We start from the raw sequence: 19286 nt of genomic DNA on the forward strand, positions 1-19286 counted from the left end.
ATAAGAGTAAAGTCCTGTAGGAGTGTAATTTGTGAGTGTTTGGCCAAGCAAGTATGTTACTATTTTTGATTTCTATATGTCTTTGGTGGTGCATGGTCTATGGGAGTTGAGGGCAGGGCTCCCTCTGCGCAGCATGCTCTGCTGTCACAGCAAAGAGCCAGAACAACAGTTGTCATTGTAAGGGAAAAACAGGAACTGTACCAATGTGCCCACCAACTCTGTCCATCAGAAGAACCACAGCTGCAATTCCCCATGGGAAGGATGATAGGGTTTGGCAATACCATACAGCAGGAAGCTCCTAGCACTTTCGAAATTTGCCTCTTTGCCTGTACCATGGATCCTAATGTGTTCTAGTGCCCAGAAGTTTAGCAGAAGATGCAGTCCCTTGATCTGAGACATAGTCTTCAAACCTTCTCTGCCTTCCTCCCACCTGTAGCCTGTCCAGTGAGGATGCACCTAAAAAGGCAGACAAGATTGCCTTTGCATTAAGCAGATATCCCAAGACAAGCATTAAGGACTGCTTGTAAGTAAGAAAGCGATGCCTCCCAATAAGCAGCACTGTTACCTTAAGAATATGATCAATTTCTTTTATGATCTCATGGACCTTTCAGTTCACATGTGAAATTGAGCACATCAGTGGCCTTGCAGATAAACTGAAGTGCCAGGGTGTGTCTCTATGGAATACTTCATGGCTAATAGAAATAGCTTAGCCATAACATTTTTAGCAAATAAATTCTGTTCCACCTATACTGGGTGGGCTTCTGAATTTCCCTGTTGGAAACTGGGAGTTTAATAAATAGACCCTTGAAAACAGGGTAAATGGCTCTTTAAGATGGATGTTCCTCATTACTTTTGTCATAAGAGATATAAGGGGAAGAAATATAAATTAAGCTTTCGGAGGCAATATGTGCCTCCATCAGGACAAATGATTCACCTTCCCCATTGCTATTATGAAGAATTAAGAGCTCTATCATCACTTTGAAGCAGGCAGGCAGTGGTGTGACTGCTGAGGGAACAGGAGTGGAGAGGAGCAGGTTACTATAAACAGGCTTTCTTGACTGGCTGAGGGAAGAGATGCAATGGGTTCAGAAACTCCGTTCAACCTGCATAGAAGGTAAAATTGCATGTGTTTGTGGAACCTTGCATGGGCAAGGTTCTGTAGCAGAGAGTAGGGACATATTTGTGTTTTTCTGAGTCAGAATTATTCCTAATTATGTATGTTCTAAATGTTAGGGGGTCTTCCACAGAGACTCATCTGTCATGAAAAAATATTACAGAAATAACTGTATTATGCTTGAATGACTGCTGTCTATTTTCAGACCATATCAGTTGGAAAAATAATATTTGTACAAAGCTGAAGTGTTTATACTCTTTCAGCTCTGTTTCAAGTGAAGTAATGACAGCTTTCACTGAGCAGAGGAGAATACAAAAGGAGGTTTAGATGCAGAATATGCTTCTTAGTGCACAGGTCAGAGTTAGTTATGCAAATGTCAGTTCTGAACCATGAATCATGCTTATTCCAGCAAAGCAGGAAAGCTGTTTTTGCTAATCTTCAGAACCAGATGAGCATTGCTGTGTTCTATGTCCATTGGGTATTTGAAGTCCCAGGAGGGGTTAACCACCGAAGAAAACTTCCAGTAAATTCCAAACTCAATGCATTATGCAGGAAAAAACCTAGACCCTGTAGTCATAATTGAATAAATTGAACTTGCTGTTATATCACATATGGTTCCCCATTCCTGTGTGCTTTGTTAGGGAGGCTGTGGGTTAAAGTCAGGAGAAGATGAAATGTCCATTTAAGTGCCCTATGGGAAGCCATCATTTAGATTTTTTTCAGCCTCTTTGCTTGGAGACAGTATTCTTTTGTTCCGCCAGCCATGGAGTGCTAAATAGTGGCCAGAAAATGCATTGCAAGTTAAGGATCCGCAGGTGAAAATCTATCTCATTATTTGAGGCATCACAATAATGTTTTCAGAATGCTTTCACTCTTCTATTTTAAGTGCTGAGCTGGAGTCTCCTCTCGCCTGCACTGCTGTCAGTCAGTCATGACAGTGAGCTCTGTTCTTAGGCATGTTTGAGGCACTGCCGGGCCCTGTACCAGAGAGAAGAGCCTAGCCCATGATTAAAACTGCTAATGATCACTCATTTTGGAAATAGTGGATAAAAATAGTGGTATTTTAATGCCTTAAGTACAAAAATTATCTTCATCTTCGGGATCTCCAGTGTGCTGTTCCCTCTCTTACTTTCTCTGGTTGTGTCCCTTCCCCCAGCTCCTGTCAGATTTGATTCTGTGTCTGTGTCAGTGCCTGCAGCAATCCCTACAGCAAAGTTTTGCCAGTTCCACTTGCTGTTAAAAGCCAGTCACTTCTACTGCAGAGGCAAGTTAAATGGAGTTTTCCAACTCCTGCTCCTTTTCCTTTTGTCTTCTCCCTCTGCATGTACCTTCCCCCTATACCTTGCCTGCTGGTAGGTGAGAAATGTTGTTTTCCCAAATTCAGTGCAGTTCATCAGTGGTTTTCTGGCTTTCCTTTCTTCTGCCTTGGCCTTTCTTCACCTGGGGGTGGCCAAACTACTCTTGCCTAGGTCTAGCAGGTCAACATGGCTTACCCAGTCTGCTCTCTTCTTTCCTAGCAGACTTCTCAGTCATGGCTGAAGAGCCAGTTGCACAAACCTCAAAAAGCCTGTGGGCCCCACCAAATCGTTCTTTGGTGTGATAGGTGTGACTTGCATTTTTTTCATACAATGGGCAAAAGCTTTAACATGACAGGGGGAAGCCATGAGATGCATCTCCTCCAAGTAGTTCACAAAGTACTGTGTTGGAACAGGTTATTTTGGCTTTTATCCACTGCTGAGCCCCTGAAATTTGCAAAAGTGCAATCAGTACACTCAAAGGCACAACTTTAAGTACTGACTAAGGCAGCTGTTGTGCTCTGTGGTAGTCAGTGATCTGTGACTACGCATGATAAAGATCGAGGCTGAGAGATTCTGCAGACCAATCCATAGGAATGTGGTTTCCTGGAGTCCTGCCACAGGGATAGTTAAACATTCATGGAACCTGTTTTCCTCTGACATATTTTAGTTGTACGTAAAAGATAGCACATGTTTGGCTTTACAGAGGCTGTCTCAGCACTCTTGATAATCATTGTTGTTAATCTTAATAGAAACAGTCACAAAAGCATAAAAGTCCTGTACCCGTGGTAATCCTACTGGGGTAGCTCATGGTTGAGATAAAGGACTGCACCCAAAGCTGTGTCCAAGATAGTGTGAACATTGTGAGCTCATACTCACATGGTGAAAATAAGAGTATGTACCAGAGTGACACTCCATTTCAGCCCAGATGACATTAAGCTTAGAAATGGCAGCTGCAACTGAAAAACTGAAAATACATATTTCATAGGGTTTCTCTGAAGTAACCTTATGAAACCCTCCCTGTTGTGATGGGAGTTACTAGGTGATCTGCAGTGTTGCCAGCTCCTGTGATTTTGTGATGAGTAATAGGAATACAGCTATTTTTCTTGAAGATCCACCTCCTGGATCCCAATGATTTATTTTCATTTTATCGTGTCTTTTATTCTAGTTAGACAGTAATTCCAACCCTCCTGCTCATGGCCAAAGTTTCAAAACATGTCTCAAAAAGCACTCTTAAGAGTACAGACAGCAATGGCAAGTAAGGAAGAACTCAACAATTGTGTTTTTTGGTTGCTTGGGGTTTGTCTTTTTGCTTTTCAGGGGGTTTTTGGTTGTGTTTTTTCCCTTCCTTTATTTCCATGATTTGTCTGACAAGTCTTGTGATTTTGTAACTCATGATTTTTTTTATCTTTAGGATTGATTATGTTTCCATCTTCACTTCCTTGTATTACCACACTGGACACAATCAGTATGTTTAAGAGTACCCATCAGGATATACATCCAGGTCTTGAAAGCAAAACTCAGGTCATGCATTTTCCTTGACTCTCTCACTCCTGCAATTAATTCATCAATATGTGTAAGGCAAATTTAATGAAGCTGGCAGTGTCTCCATAATTGTCAAAGTTCCACTAGGACTGTAGATAATGTGCTGGGGATAGTAGTCAAAACAGAAGTCATGCTGTGTTTAGTACAGTTCCTGGCAAAACTTGATGTCTTCATGTTGGATGAGAAGGCAATACAGTTTGGATGCTCTTCATAGCTGCTACTGTGCTTTCTAAACACAGATATATGATGTCATGGAGCTGTGCTCTTTGGGAGAACAAGGACAATCTACTTCAAGGCTCTCTGATACAGACAATGTCCTCCTGGCAGATTTCCATGATGTAGTGGAATGAAATCTTCAAATCTCTCCCATCAGGTGGAATTATCTCACAGCAGCTGAGTAGTTGAGTTCCCATCCCAATGTCTCTCTCAGCATTTTTTTTTGGGGGAGGATGGGATCTGCCTGCTGTTTTATAAGTATACATGTGCCAGAGACACTGGATGAGAGAATAGAAGTGCTGTGACAGGATTTTACAAGATAGGAGTAAGAGAAATTGGCTGCTGTTTCTGAAATGCATCCGAAGACATAAAAAGTTTTCCAGTGTAGATATTTCCAAAAAGACAGCATGTTAGTTTGGCCTTTATTTAATGTTGTTAGCTTGTGAGAATTCTGTAATGGTTTTAAAAATAAGAGAAAAGTAAACTACAATGTTAGGCCTCAATAGAAGTTACGTATCTACAGACAACAGATGCAAAGCAAACCACTTCAAGCAAAGTCAATAGACTTTGGGTGAGGTGTCCTGTTTATGACATCCTAGGAAATCATAAATAAAGATGTGAACCGCAGAAGAGAAGTGATATTCTGCAAGCTTGGCTCCACCAGAATCTATGGAGTGGACATTTCTAATGTGACTGCTCTAGTGTGTCTTCTGTAATGTCCAGCCCACGTGTTGACTTGCATGTTCCATACATTTTAACCACAGCGGCTGATCTCTGCTGAACTGGTTGGCTGAAATTTTCATAGCCAAGAAAGCACAGTCTTTTATTTGGAGCCCTCTCCGTGGACAAAGAAGCAAAGAAAGCTAGAATTAGGCTTCCTGTAGAAGTCAAAATAAGAAAACTAACATTAGACAGTGGGTGGCAAATTCAAATTTTAGGAGACAAGCACACACTTTAGGATAGCTTCATTCACCTTTGCAAATCTGTGATTTCTCTTTTAACTTTTTCATTATATCCACTTTTTTTTCTTGCAAAATCAAAGGTTGCTGCTGTCCACAGTATTCAAGTGACTTTGGTTTTCTTAACAGGAGAAAATCTTGAGATGGCTTGTGTGGTATGAGGTGTGCAGCAGGATAGTCAAATACTTTTAGAGGTGAACATTTAAGTGACTACAAGAAGAGGAGCATTCTGCTGGTCCTGAACCACTCCTTGCTTATGAATCCCTCAGGCAATGAGTGAATACACTTTCCTAGGGAAGAATCCTACCAATTTGTCATTCTCCAGGCAGGACTTGGTTGATTTAAGATAGGTGTGAGTTCATGTGACTTGGAAGAAGACCCATCTTTTCAGGATTTCTAAATTCTCAGAGTCTAGTAGCCATCTGTAATCAAAGAGTGACATCGAAGTTCCTATCTAACTCCAGATTTCCTCTCAGGCCATCTGCAGGGTGTGGTTTCAGTATCAGATGGAAAAAGTCAAACATGGCTTTAGTTTGGAACTAGATGGGTTATCACAGTGGACAAGGCCAAGGAGTAATAACAAACAACAGACCTACGTCTGCTAGAGCATTATGACAGTCTTACGGAAAGTAAACTGCAGTCTCACTTTAAACCAAGTGTTGAAGCATGGAATAAAATTTGTCCACCTGGCAGTGGACAAATTTTTTTTTAGACAGTTTTTTGAACTGCCAGAGGCATGAATAAAGAGTCACTGATCTGTCAGCCTCTGTTAGAAGAATTTTGGGGAGAAAATACAAGTGTAGTCAGTTCTGGAAGTCCCAAAACCCCATTAGCTTTTGATAGTAATTAAACCTGATCAGAAATTACTTGGTCCTAAGTGGACAACCTTTTGCTACTGTTGCTAGTGGTTAAACTAATGCCTACCTTAGAAACTTAAGGTTTGTGACCTTACAGGGGATTGCTGCTTTCCAGATGGGTTTTTTTTTCTTTATTTATTCTTTTTTTTTTTTTTTTAATCAAGTAGTTTGGGTTGGATATCCCTCCTTGGAAGAGGTCCAAACATATTTATTTTCATCCATTTGTTCCAGTGGGTGAGCCTTGGTAGAACCTGGCAAGTCAGGGATGGCATAGGAACCAAACCCTTTCTCTCAACAAATATAATGTGCTTGAAATAGTTTACTTAAGGACCCACCTTCATTTGGCTCTTGGCTCCAGTGCTGTGGGCACTGGAGGGGACTGAGTCATGTTCATGGCACAGGCATCCATCGTGCCACAGCTGCCATGTGAGCTCAGAGCTGAAAGCAGCATAGATGCAGCTGATGCCTTTCCCCTGGGCTCAGTTGCAGGTACCCCTGCCACAGGTTTCCTGTGTACATTTGGGTGAGTCACTTCACCTCCTCAGTATTCGTCTCTATTTTCGTTCCAGGCTTTTAGCACCATGGATTGGGGTTTTTTCTGGGTAGGGGGACAGTCCCTCATTATCAAGTTGTTTGGATCATTACTGCAACCTAGAAAAGTTATGACAGCTATTAGTTTCTCTTCAGCATGTGGTAAGGAAGAAGAGATGTACACCATCCAGAAGAGATGTCCCATTTGCTATAGTGAGGATTATGTTGACATGTATTTCATAGAACAGTACATTCAAGACCTTCTGAGTTCCTACCACACTTGCTTCAATGAGGCTTTGTTCTTCTACATGGCTACTGGGAGTTGTTGCAACACAACAGAACAAGAAATGTTTACCTGGGGCTTAAAATTCCGCCAGCCCATAATATCCTGCCAGCATTCTCCACCCATGTAAGAGCTCCCAGTGTTGCAAATGGGGTGGCACACCTCCCTTGGAAAAGTAGCAATGTTTATTTTGACAAAGCTTGACAGTAAACATGACAGTGCTATAACAAGCTTTGATGGCGACAAACACTTGGTTATTTACTGCATTGAGGAGAAGGTGGGACAAACTGTCAGAGACACCCTCACGTTGAGTCATGAGGTTCAGAAAGGACCCCCTCACATTCTAAATCCCTTTCTCAGGTGGTTTCCATGTGTGTCTGGATCCAGACGTAGTTCCAGGCTAGGAACTTAGGTCTAAAGGATTATACAAGCACAAGCAGTCCTTTATCTCACTTAGCTAAGATTTCAAAGTTTCAACATGCTTATTCCCATTTCACTTACTGAGTATTTAGTGCAATAAGTATTCTCACAACTTCAAGAGGCATCCCTGTTCAAGGGGAGATCCTGGCATGCAGCCCACAGCTGTGCAGGAGAGCTCAGCAGACCCTGGGCTGTTCCCTATTTATGGAGTAAGATGATTGACTTATAGTAGTATTTGCATGCCAGCTGTATTTTGCTTGGCGCATGCTCAACTAGACCTCAGCTGCTGAGTAAGTTTTATGGCCCTCAGCTATTGTGCTGTTATCTGTCTTCCCAGAGTCCAGCTTTAAGCCAGGTGCAGCCCTCACAACCACCACTGCTAGCTCTTGCTTGAGCCAAAAGCAGGGAGGAGCACACTGCCACACCCAGTGAGCTCATCCTAACCACCCCTCTGCGTAGCATCCTCTTCTATACCATAGAACCATTGCAAGTTTTGCCTCTGAGTATGGTGGCTGTTAGATCAGAAACCTTAGATCAGTACCAGAGCATGCTAGTGATGAGAAAGATGTGTGGTTTGGATGGAGAGATGAAACCTTTCTCTCCATCTTTCACAATGGTTCAGAACTCAATTGAAAATGTTAGCAAGAGGCTCTTTTATTTCCTCCTGGAAAAATCATGTGTATTTATTTCCTGTAGTAAAATAGTCTAATGGTAGTAAAAAGTGAAGTTCTAGAAGGAAAAAATTGATTTCTCAGCTAATTGAGTAGAGAGAGGGGGAAATTATAAATCCCTGGTTGCCTATTACAGGTTGACTAGCAATATTTGGCTACAGAAAGCAATATGAACACAGTTTTAACATGCAGGTGGCTACAAGAGAAGGGCTGTGCTGCATGTAAGCCCAGTATCTCCTCAAAGTGGTTCACCCTACTTTTCCAATTACATTGCGAAGTGAGTCAGACTGAAACTGTTGTTGATGGTCTGCTCCACTTCAGATAGTTGCATGTTCGTTTTAGCTTTAGGAAGAATTTTGTGTCAGCATTTTCTGTTCCTTGTAGTTACACTGTCTTTTCAAAATAGTTTTTGAGCTAAAAGGATATTTCCTGAAGTTCAAACAGTGGCGCAAAAATATCTCTTTCCTTACTGCTGCCACACTGAAGCAGATGGTAAGTACTGAGACTCAGAACCAGTAAGCATCTAATTACTCAATTTCTGGGTGCAGAAAAGTAGCTGTTGGGTCAAAGACAGGCTGTCATTGCCAGTTAGTTTGAGTCAAGTCCCCTGCAGTTGGCCCAGTTAGACTCCTGCAGTAGATCACATGAGCTGCACAGATGCCCTATTGCATTTCTAGCTTGAGTTTCACCCACATCCTCTGGCAGGCCATCTACCTTAAGCTCAAAGTCTGTTCCAGCTCTGTGTTTTTTATGTGTGAACAGTAATCAGATTAGAGATGACACCTAGGTTATGCCTCAGGTTAGGAAAGACAAAATTGCGAAATGCATGCTGATCCATCTTATAATGATGTCACACAGCTAATGTGCATTCTCAGTGTGGAACCCACAGTTACTGTGGCACACAGGCCATGATGCAGTGTTATACATGGGGGACAGATACACTGCCTGTAAGTAATGCAAATGGGTGAGTGCAGAGGAGCTATTTCAGCGCAAACTGGTTTTGGAAAATGCATAATTCTGCAAATTGCGTAGCAACTTTTGCTCCCTCTGAAGTCAATAGAAGTTCATTTCGCTTTTCAAATTCACTTTGATTAACCTGGTCTTGACATCATGGCACTTACCTTGTTGTAAAGAAAATTGGTAGCTGTGAAAGATCAAAGATTTTCTAATTTAAGGTAAGAGGAAATGTTTGCTGCTGATGAAAACCTTATCTTCATAATAAGCAATAATGCAATCTCATCATCTACCATTATTGAGTTTCCTTTTTTTTTTTCCTTAAGCTGAATTTACATCACCTGTAGAAAGAAATAAGGAAAGTGGACTGAAAATGTCAAACCTATGCAAGTTCTGTGATATTAAAGTAACAACCTGCTCAAACCAACATCAGTGCAGGAGTAACTGCAACATCACTTCTATCTGTGAGAAGAGTAGTGAAGTCTGTGTTGCTGTATGGTAAGTTATTTCTTCATACAGGTGGGGACAGGAGCACACCCTCATTCATCACTGCTTAGTACTTTACTTGATTGCGCTGATATTCAGAATGTCCCTGCTCCCTCATCAGGCTTTGCTCTCCTGCTTCCAGCTCATATCTCTGCATAGCATACCAAGAGTTGCTTGAGGTTAACAATTCTGATATGAAATGTTCTGGGGACTTGTTTTTTTCTAAAACAGTTCTGTTCCAGCTTACGCTGTTATTGGAAAAGAGGCACGGTTTTGTGCAAGCCATTAAGTTGTATCCACCCACAGCACTCAAGAGTAGAAACAGATTTCAGGCTCAAGAGAGGATTGTAGTGACAGTTGCTGAACAAAGACAATTCTCTCTCAGGTTTCAAGGGAACTAGATTATGTAGGTTTATCACAAGAGGCTTATTGCCATGTATAGGTAGAAATATTTCCTCTTAATGGGAAAAAACTTCTGTGTAGGTAGAGACTTTGATGTAGGCATGATGCTTTTTATGTAGCCTCTGTCTAGGTTCAAAGAAATCAAGAGTTTATGAAAATGAATTGTAAATCTTTTTTGGATTTATTTGCTTTAAGCTTGGGTTCCAGTCTAAAAACTGGAGCATCCCTTGCCCTTTCATAAATGGGAATCCAGTCCTACCAAAGAAAGCCAGAACCACTCTTAATGAGTTAATAACTGGACTAAAGGAACACAACAGAGTGTTTGCAGCATTGCTGCTGATTTAGTAAAATAATTAGAACCACTTCCAGAGGGACATAACTAATTCATGTACTGAGGAATTAGTTGTGTCCATTGAATTGAGATGTTCAGCATAATTGGAAGTAGGCATTTCAGTTCAGGATCAGTCCAGTGTGCTTTTCCATATTTCTCCTGTGATTCTTCAGTAAGTCATCAGTGTCTATTATTGCCATAAAAAGGAGCTGTTGTAAAATTTAAGTTACATGTTGGATTTTTCATGACCATTTATCCAAAAGGCAAGTAAGTTGAGAACTGTAAAGTGCTTTTTTGCCAACAAGTCTTTTGTCAATGAAATTAAATCTGTGGACCAGGACAAAGCACAGGAATATGGTCCAGATTATGAGCTGTAAATATTTCCCTGACTGTGAGGCAACTCTAACTTGCATCAGTTTTTATGATTGATATTTTGCTGGGGTGTTTTTGGTTGGTTGAGGGGGGGGTTTTGTATATAACTCCTTCAGTGCACAAACTGTGCTGATTGTAGGCTTCGAAAGCAAAATGAAAAGACCAACTCAATAGAAATTCTCTGATTTTGAGGAAATAATTCAGTTTTTATTGTAATTTCCCACAGATTTTTACTGTCTGCTTAGTGACCGCAAAAACCAAAAGTATGTTCTGAAGTTCACAGCAGTTCATCAAGCATTAGCTTGAATAATTCCAAGTGAAATTTTCAGAAGCACTCTTGTGAGCTTAGCAGGAATATGATACAGGAATAGCTGTGCCATTGTACAAATGTGAGGATCCCAGACAGTGCCAAATTTTCCCCATTCAACAAAGACAGAGAAAAACATAGGATGCTCTTTAAATGCCATTTATGTTCTCAAAAGAGGTAAATTTTGGCCAGGCGTGGTCCTGTCTGCTCCCTTTATAAAATATTCCTTTTTTGATTTCAGTTTTCTCCTTTTCATTTTTAGGAGACAGAATGATGAAAATGTGACATTAGAAACGATATGCCACGACCCCCTGGAAGCACTGTATGGTCACTTTTTGGATGACTATCAATCACAGCAGTGTTTGATGAGGGAAAAGAAGGACGATGGGGGATTGATGTTCATGTGTTCCTGCACAGGTGAAGAATGCAATGATATGCTCATTTTTACATCAGGTAGGTTTAATAATTTACCTTGCATTCCTACATTCCTTGCAAGTAATATTAACTGTGTTAATATTAACTGTGTTATACCCATGTCCTTTGGAATTGCATTTTGTGGGGGAGAACTTCTAATGGCAGCTGCTCTTTTAGTCTTTCTTGAATCTTGCAAAATCTCAATCTTTTTTTTCTGTGTTCTGAGGGTACTTCTTCCTGCCAGGCTGTCCTCATTTTGAAGTAAGTCTCATATTCAGCTCAAGATATTGCACTTAAAAGATGATGGAAGATGAAAGCAGGATGTTTTCAGTTGTTCTGTTGGCACACCAAAATGCAACACATGCTAATTACATTATGAAATCTAAAGTAAAGCAAATGCCATTTTTAAGGTCCTACCTTTTCTAAAAGGCTGTATTGCCTGAGTGTGTTATCTGCATATAGAGATGTTACTGATAACCTGATAGAATGTGAATTTTAAGTCAGCTTCTCTGGTGTAACTGACCATCTGCACCTCCCTTGTGGTGAGTGTGAAGAAGCTAGGTTCCTTCTCTGGGAATGTTTTCCCCCACACCTATACGGCACAAGGCAGTGTATGTGAGTTCAGGTAAACCAGGGAAATGTGAGTGCAGACCAAACCACAAGCACACAACCCATCCCCCTTCCACTCCACGAGCTCTGATGCGGGCCACTGCAGACACGATGAAGGCAGTACAGGTGTGTGCAGTGTTGGTGGACCTCCTGCTGCACACACAGATGTGTGTGGGTGCACACACCCCTTTTGCTTTGTTTTGTCCTACCTGCTGTGATTATTTTACTGAGACAAAGTCAGGTTTCTGACAGGGAAGGGTGAGGTATCCTATGGAGAAATTTATGTATTCAGACTTCTGAAGGGGTGTGGCACACCACACCCATCCCCATCACCCATAAATTCCTCAGAAAAGGATATAATTAGGTCCTTGTTACCTCAGATAACGAAGGCTTGGGATGCAGTTTCCACTCCTAGGAAACCTGGTGTGGGACTGCGCTGAGGTGAATGACTATGTGAGCAATTGTAGCTCTCACTTCCTAGCCTCCAAGAAGGCCAACTAGTTTAGGTCACAAAACCACACCAAATTAGCCAAGAGCAAGCTAGCATGCCTTTGCTTCCCTTGGCCCAGGCTATCCCTTTCTGGTGCCAGCCCTCATCCCCATCTTCCTCATCCCCTCATCAAGCTTGATTTGAAACCAGACAACCTGACTGCTCATCTGTGGTTGTGTGACCAACCCTTACTTGGGTGACCTTTAAAGGATTTGGAATATATACTGGTATTGATATGAGCACAAGTGGTAGACCCAGGTAGAGAGATTGCTTGGTTTTTTTTTTAAAGAATGTGTCCCCAGAGAAGAGATCTTACTCTGGGTCAGCTGCCTAGTGTTTTTGTACAATATGAACCACACCCTTGTGGATTTTGGCTAAATTTTGTGTTAGCCACGTTATAGCTGTTTTTCCTGGAGCTATGTAGCTGAATGAAATCACTAATAAATGGGTGTCTTTGGTGTGTATGGTTATTAAAACCTTTCTAAAATTCAGCACCAAGTGCCTTGATACCTATGAACTCTGCAGCTCACTCACACTTCCAGATCAACCCACAACGAGTAGTAGAAGTTTAAACCCAGTCTTTTTACCCAAATTCCTTTCACTCTTCCAAGTGAAGCCTTTCCTGCTAGGTCACGTGCTGTGAGCACTTCAGGTGACTCATGAAAACCATGTGCTGCATTCATATGTATTAAGTGAATAACTACAGATAAAAATTAAAGTAATGTAAAACTTCACTCTGTAACATTTCCAGTTCATTCACAAACACAGGCATTAACTCTAGTCAGGAGGGGGGAGAATTGAGGCTTTGTCATTCCTTTTTTATTGTTGTGGATTAGTGTTTCTTTTAAATGAAAACAGCCCCTTTGGGTTGCTTGCCTGGTTAGCCATGGCAGGAAGACAAACGATTTTTACAGTATCAGACATGCGGTTTCCTGTCTGTGTTTAACTTTGAGCAGAACATCACAGCCAGCTGGTCCATGGCTCCTCCAGACAACTAGATAATAGCCTGTAATAATTTTGCCTTTGGAATGACTGTCATCCAGATCTATTCTGTACATTGTTCTTGCAGGTTTTTTTTCCTCTACATTTCTTATACGGCAGAACAAGAACTTTTTTGCAGTGGTTTTGCACATTCTAGTTTTAGAGAGCAAGATGAGAGCTACTCTAAAAAAAAACCTGATAAAACAGTGATTTTAATAATTTATTAGCAGAAATGGAGATAAAAAAAGATCGTAATTTTTCACCTGTTGATCACAGCGTTTCCTTTCAAGGTATTGTTGTAAATGACAGTGTTTTACCTCTTCTTCCTGTATGCACACTTGAGACAGACCAGGTTTAGTTTGTTGCTGGTGTTTCTGAGGTAAGAAAGAAAACCCTGGTTAAGACAGCAAGTTCTAATTTCCACCAGAGGTTAGTCACTGAATTCCAGTGATTCACAGCTGAGCTGTTATTGCTTATGGAAGAATTGGTTTATAGCACTATTGGCTTGCATGAGTCTTGACTGTGAAGGGCAAACCTCCTGACTCCATTTTTAGACACAAGCATCTAAAGTTTTGGGTATTGGAGGTGTTGTGACTCACTCAAGAGTGACTTTAGAAATGTTTTAAGTAGATACATGAAAATCAAATGCCTGTTTATTGTATGGATTTTCATTTAAATTGCCAATCTGCAAGATAAGCAAGACACAGTCAAACACATGCCTAAATATGCCTGTAGTTCTGCTATGTCAGGGGACTGACCCTGATTCAGATCCCTGGCACTCCAGGCCACAGGCAGCTGGTGGAAAATACTGAGTGCAAATCACTCCAAATAATGTTCTGTACTTCTTGGAGAAATAACATGCAGGAGACAGGTAACCATTGTAAATCTGACTATTCTGTGTTTATTTTTTAATCACTCTCTTTTTTTGCCAAACAAAATTGTGGGTGACTGGCAAGCAGCTTTCACCCTTGCGGTGGAAAAATGCTTCTCACAGCAAATCTCAATGCCAGTGTTTTGTAATTATTATTTATTCAAAAGTCTAATGTTAGTATTACCAGAAGGCAAAGCCAGGGAGCAAAACCGCTGGAAAAGATTAGCCAGAATTGGGGTAAAAGGCCTTGAGTGGCTAGAAGTAGGCTAGGTAGCAGACAGAGGGCTGGTCCTTCTGTTGTGGAAAAAATGAGATTAGGACTAGACTACAAGGGCTTTTTGCACCCTGATGTCTGGTTGTGTCTGGTGAATCTTCTGAATCTTGATTTACCTTCGTCTACTTTGATCTGCTGGGATGAATCAGGTCTGTCTGTAGTTGTTTGCACAGTCCCAGTCCTCCTGTGATGTTTGGGCAGCTTTGTTCCTCTGCTTTCCCTTCACCACACCTCCCAGCCATCAGCCAGTGCGAGCATGACAGCTGCCTAACAAAGCTGGGCTTTGCTCACTATCCCAAGTTCTTTGACTGAAGTTAAGCCTGGTTTACCCTAATGGACCAAGCAGTACTCTGCCCTTTCCAGCCCCACATCCAACCTGTTCTCCATGGACAGAAATGACAAGGTACTCACTGTAGACAAGAAGATGGGATTCTTGCATGTTACTTAGTGTATGATCTACCTACCTGCTGTGCAATGGAACTCCTTCCTCTTGTGCAGCTCATTTAGGCACAGTCATTTATCAATATGCAAACCAGCAGTGGAGACTGCAAACAAGAAAACAAATCCTTTAAATACTGTTACCAATATATATGCAGTTGGTATCCTGGGCATCATGTTCAAATGCAAGCAACGGTGCAGAGAACTCAAAAGTTGGAACCAGGATTTCAACACAGCTCTGTTTTGTTTATAGTTGTTTCATTCTAACAACTGACATGGTGGTAATTTTTTATCCTCACCTGTCTCTTGCCATGCTATGCATATCTCCATGAAGCTTGCAACCAAGGTGTCTGTAAGATTGTTTAGGTCGACTGTGTTCACCTACTGCAAGATGAAGTCATTATTTTGGGCATTCCCACCACACCCAGATATGGGAGAAACCCTAAGCAGCAACTCTGAACCATCCAGACAGCTGCCTTGAAATACCAAAACCTCAGTGAAAGAGATGACTGACAGGTCAACAAGAGTTTATGAGAATAATGAAGCTAATTGGGGAAGTGTGTCGAGGGAGGGAGGGTGTTGTGCTACTTTTTAGCAGTTTTTTTTTTACTTCATATTGATCACGGTTTTTTACAGAGTTGGCTAATGGAGAGTGTAAGGGACATGCCTATTTGATTAATCAATTGTGGCTGAGTCATTTGCCTGAACAAATTACAGCCTGTGGATTTGCAGTGCTCCAAGTGCTGTGATTTCTCACTGTGTACAGTTGTTACCTGGGAGAGCTGGTGCTGCTCTGCTGCCTGAATCACCACAAGCATGCCTGTGTGATGCCTTGTCCTGTGCCCAGACTGCAGGAAATATGAATAATGTTTCAGAATGTCCTTAACTTCGTACCTCTCATTTGTCTCTAACATGTTGATCCTGTGTTTTCCTTTCTTTCTCTCCTCTTCCTCTCCTTACTAGAGTCAAAGTGTTAGTGATTTTACTTGACTACATAGGAGGATCTCAGACTTAAGATCTGTGTGCAAACAGTCACCAGTCCATAAATACTTGTGTGATGAGTTGTCCGGTGCTCAAGGAACATCAGAAGGGAGATGATTACAGCTGGACTGCTTCCAAGTGAATTTTAACAAAGGCTTTCATTAATCTCTCTTTCTGTTATCCAACTAACATGTTCAGAAGGTAACTGTATTCCAGCTGCCCCATAAAAGAGGTCAGTAACATTACATAACATTGCACAGAGCCTCTCACTGCTTGTATATTGGCTTTGTTCTCTATGTTTCCTCTTAGGTATTTGCAGGCACTGGAGTCCCACCCAGTGCCTGCAGCTGTGTGTAACCAAAGGAGAGGCTGTGTAATGCTGAACATCTGATTCACTTAATGGGATAGAAAGGAAATAGAATGAAAAGAGGCTAAAGGAGCCAAAATTTTGTTTGCTCTGTATTATTTATATTGTTTGCTTCTTAGGAAAATAACCATGCTCAGTTACAGATTTGTGTAAAAACAAACTAGGCACTCCTCTTCCAGTCTGGTTGGCATATTTGTTACAATTTGCATCACTTGAGAGCTTAATAAGTATGGGAATGTGGCCAACCTTTTATCAGGTTGTCACGGAAGAGACTTTAATAATTACAGACAGAAACAAACTGTAACTAACACTGGCAACATAATATTTTGGGAAAGGTTGGAGGGGTGAAACTCAGGCTGAGAATAAAAATAGTGGTTAATGTGTGGCATCTGTTGAAACATATTGAAACTGGAGAGATTGATTTGTTCCAGAAATCCACCAGCAAACAGCAGCAGACACCCAAGCTCTATAACTGAGCCATGTATCACAGAAACTCAGTCACATCATGTAAAGTTAAAATACGTTGGCTTTCATATTGCTGAGTAGGAAAGCTCAGCTAAAAAAGTCAAAGTGTGGGAGAGATGCCATGTACACACAGTGAAGGGACCTATTAGAATGGCAGAGATAAGGGAATGCATTAGTGGGGTGGAAGATTTTAAGCAAATGGGTGCTGTGCCAGCAAACCAAGGAATTATACTTTGTAGCCAGCAGTGGTGAATAAAAGCAGCAACAAACTATGTGTTCTGTCTTAGAGTTTAAGAGTTTCTTAGACCTCCTGAGTGCTGAATAGCATACTTGGCAATCAGTTGAAAAATGAAATCCTGCTTACAATAGATGAATTACCCATTAGGTCATTGCTGCCCAGCCTTTTTGCTGAAGTAAGCCACCCAGAGGCAATGAATTTGCCTCCCTCCCACCCTTGTGACTAAGATGCAGCCATTCCCATCAGGTGACAGATGCATATGCATGACTCTTCTGCCATGTAACACATGTAACTGGGTCATGTAACTGGGGTTTTTCCCTGGGTGTTAAAGAGAAGTCTTGAGTCCTGATCCCCCTAGGCAGTCGTGTGCCAAGGCCAAAACTGCAGGTCTGCAGGGGAGGGCAGCAGTGGGTGTGCCACTGGTCTTCAAAATAGCTCATACTTACTACCTTTCAGGAAAAGAGAGAAGTGGTGGCACTGGGCATTAACATGCATTAAGTGCTCTGAGAGCTGGGTCTGGTTTGCGAGCCATTTGTTGACTGCAGAGCAACATTTAGGCAGTCATATACCCAAAAGAACAGATGAATGAGTTCCCGTACCTTTAAGTAAACCCTTAGGGCACAAAGTGTTGGAACCTGCGCTTGGGTCACAGCAACTCCATGCAATGCTGCAGGCTGAAGGAGGAGTGGCAGCAAAGCTGCCTGGAGGAAAAGGACCTGGGGGTGCTGGTCAGGAGTGGCTGAACATGAGCCAGCAGCGAGAGCAGGTGGCCAAGAGGGCCCGTGGCATCTTGGCCTGTTTCAGAAAGAGTGGAGCCAGCACAACCCCCTGAAATCAGCACTGCTGAGGGCACATCAAATCCTGTGGGCCCCTCACTACAAGAAGGACATTGAGGTGCTGGAGCATGTCCAGAGAAGGGCAGCAAAGCTGGGGAAGGATCTGGAGCACAAGTTCTGTGAAGAGTGTCTGAGGGAGTTGGGGTTGTCTGGCTAAGAGAACAGGAGGTTGAGGGGGAACCTTTTTTGGCTTTCTACTACCATTTGAAAGGAGGTTGTAGCAAGATGGGAGTCAACATCTTCCCCCAAATAAGAAGCAATGGAACAAGAGGAAATGGCCTCAAGTTGTCCAAAGGATGTTTAGATTGGATAGCTGGGGAAATTTCTTTGCCAAAAGTGTTGTTAAGCACAGGAACAGGTTCTCCAGGGAAGTGGTTGAATGAGCATCCCTGGAGGTATTTAAAAGATCTGTAGATGTGGCACTTAGAGACATGGTTTAGTGGTAGACTTGGCAGTACTGGGCTTACAGTTGGACTTGATGATCTTAGAGGTCTTTTCCAACCTAAACAATCCATGATTCTATAGCAGGCCAGGCAGACCTGCCAACTACCGGAGGTAGTGCCTCTCCAGGAGAGAGATTCTCTTTTGGATATCCTGGTAATATCCTTTTCAGACTAAAAGATGAAGACATACAGCTCAAGCAAAACTTACAGGCCTTTGACAGACTTTGATTACCTAGTCCAAAAAAAGATCCTGTCACATACAGGAACTTGTTGAAGGGATTCTACCTTCAGGAAAGTCTGCAAGAAATGCCAGGGTTTATTTTCCACTGGATGATAAGATAGAGCCCACTCTGTTTTTAAAATCCAGTAATCTCTCTCTTCTGCCATGAGTTGGCTCAGCATAGAGCTGAAGGAGGGGTGAAACGGATTTCCTGCACAGCAAAACTATTAAATTGGAAAAAAAAAATCATCTCCAGCAAGTATGAAAATTTAAAATGTTTCCAAGAAGCTACCATGATTTAAAAAAAAAGTTAATTTGGAGTGTGGCATTTGAATTTGATTATTACCAAGTATTTTGTGTCAGGATCAACCATTTTCCTAAGGAAACACCCTCCACCCTGAGTAAAAAAGCTCCCCACCCCCCATCTTCAAACTCCCAAAAACAATGCCTGTAAAACTAGCAGAAATTTATAAAAGTTGGATCAACTTTCAGACCACTTTTGTCCTCAAGATAGGGGTTTCAGGGAAAGTATAGAAGTGTCAGAAGCAGAGTTTTTGTTTTGAAAATCAATATTTCCCACCAAAAAATGTTTTGCTGAAGATTTCCAAGCTATTTTAATTCTAAAAAGGCCAAAATCAGGAATGTACATGAAACACTGAGCTACGGAATTTCATTTCCACTTTAGAGCTCTTCAATAGAGGTAAACTAAATTACTCCAAACAGCTGTTCAGAATAAATTTCATTTCACTGAAAGTGAAGCATTTTATGGAGCTAGTTTTCATCCAGACAGTACTAAAGAGATGGGCAGGCTTTTCCATATTTTGTTGCCTAGTGCCTTGCTCAGAAATCACTACACGTGCAAGTTTCAAACTCCCATTTTGTAAAAAGCTCTCCCTTGATTCAGAGCAGGTCTTGA

At 41.6% G+C, this 19286-nt stretch overlaps 1 protein-coding gene across 2 annotated transcripts in view; it reads left to right on the forward strand.

Moving 5' to 3' along the window:
- Positions 1-19286, forward strand: part of TGFBR2 (transforming growth factor beta receptor 2) — a 60931-nt gene that overhangs the window by 18408 nt on the left and 23237 nt on the right. For both annotated transcript variants that reach the window (XM_036378697.2, XM_036378698.2), the window contains exons 2-3: positions 9172-9343; positions 11006-11196. In XM_036378697.2, the coding sequence (XP_036234590.1) occupies positions 9172-9343; positions 11006-11196 (363 nt within the window). The remainder of the gene's footprint in view (positions 1-9171; positions 9344-11005; positions 11197-19286) is intronic.

Source organism: Molothrus ater, chromosome 1 (genome assembly GCF_012460135.2).
Source record: "Molothrus ater isolate BHLD 08-10-18 breed brown headed cowbird chromosome 1, BPBGC_Mater_1.1, whole genome shotgun sequence".
NCBI lineage: Eukaryota > Metazoa > Chordata > Aves > Passeriformes > Icteridae > Molothrus > Molothrus ater.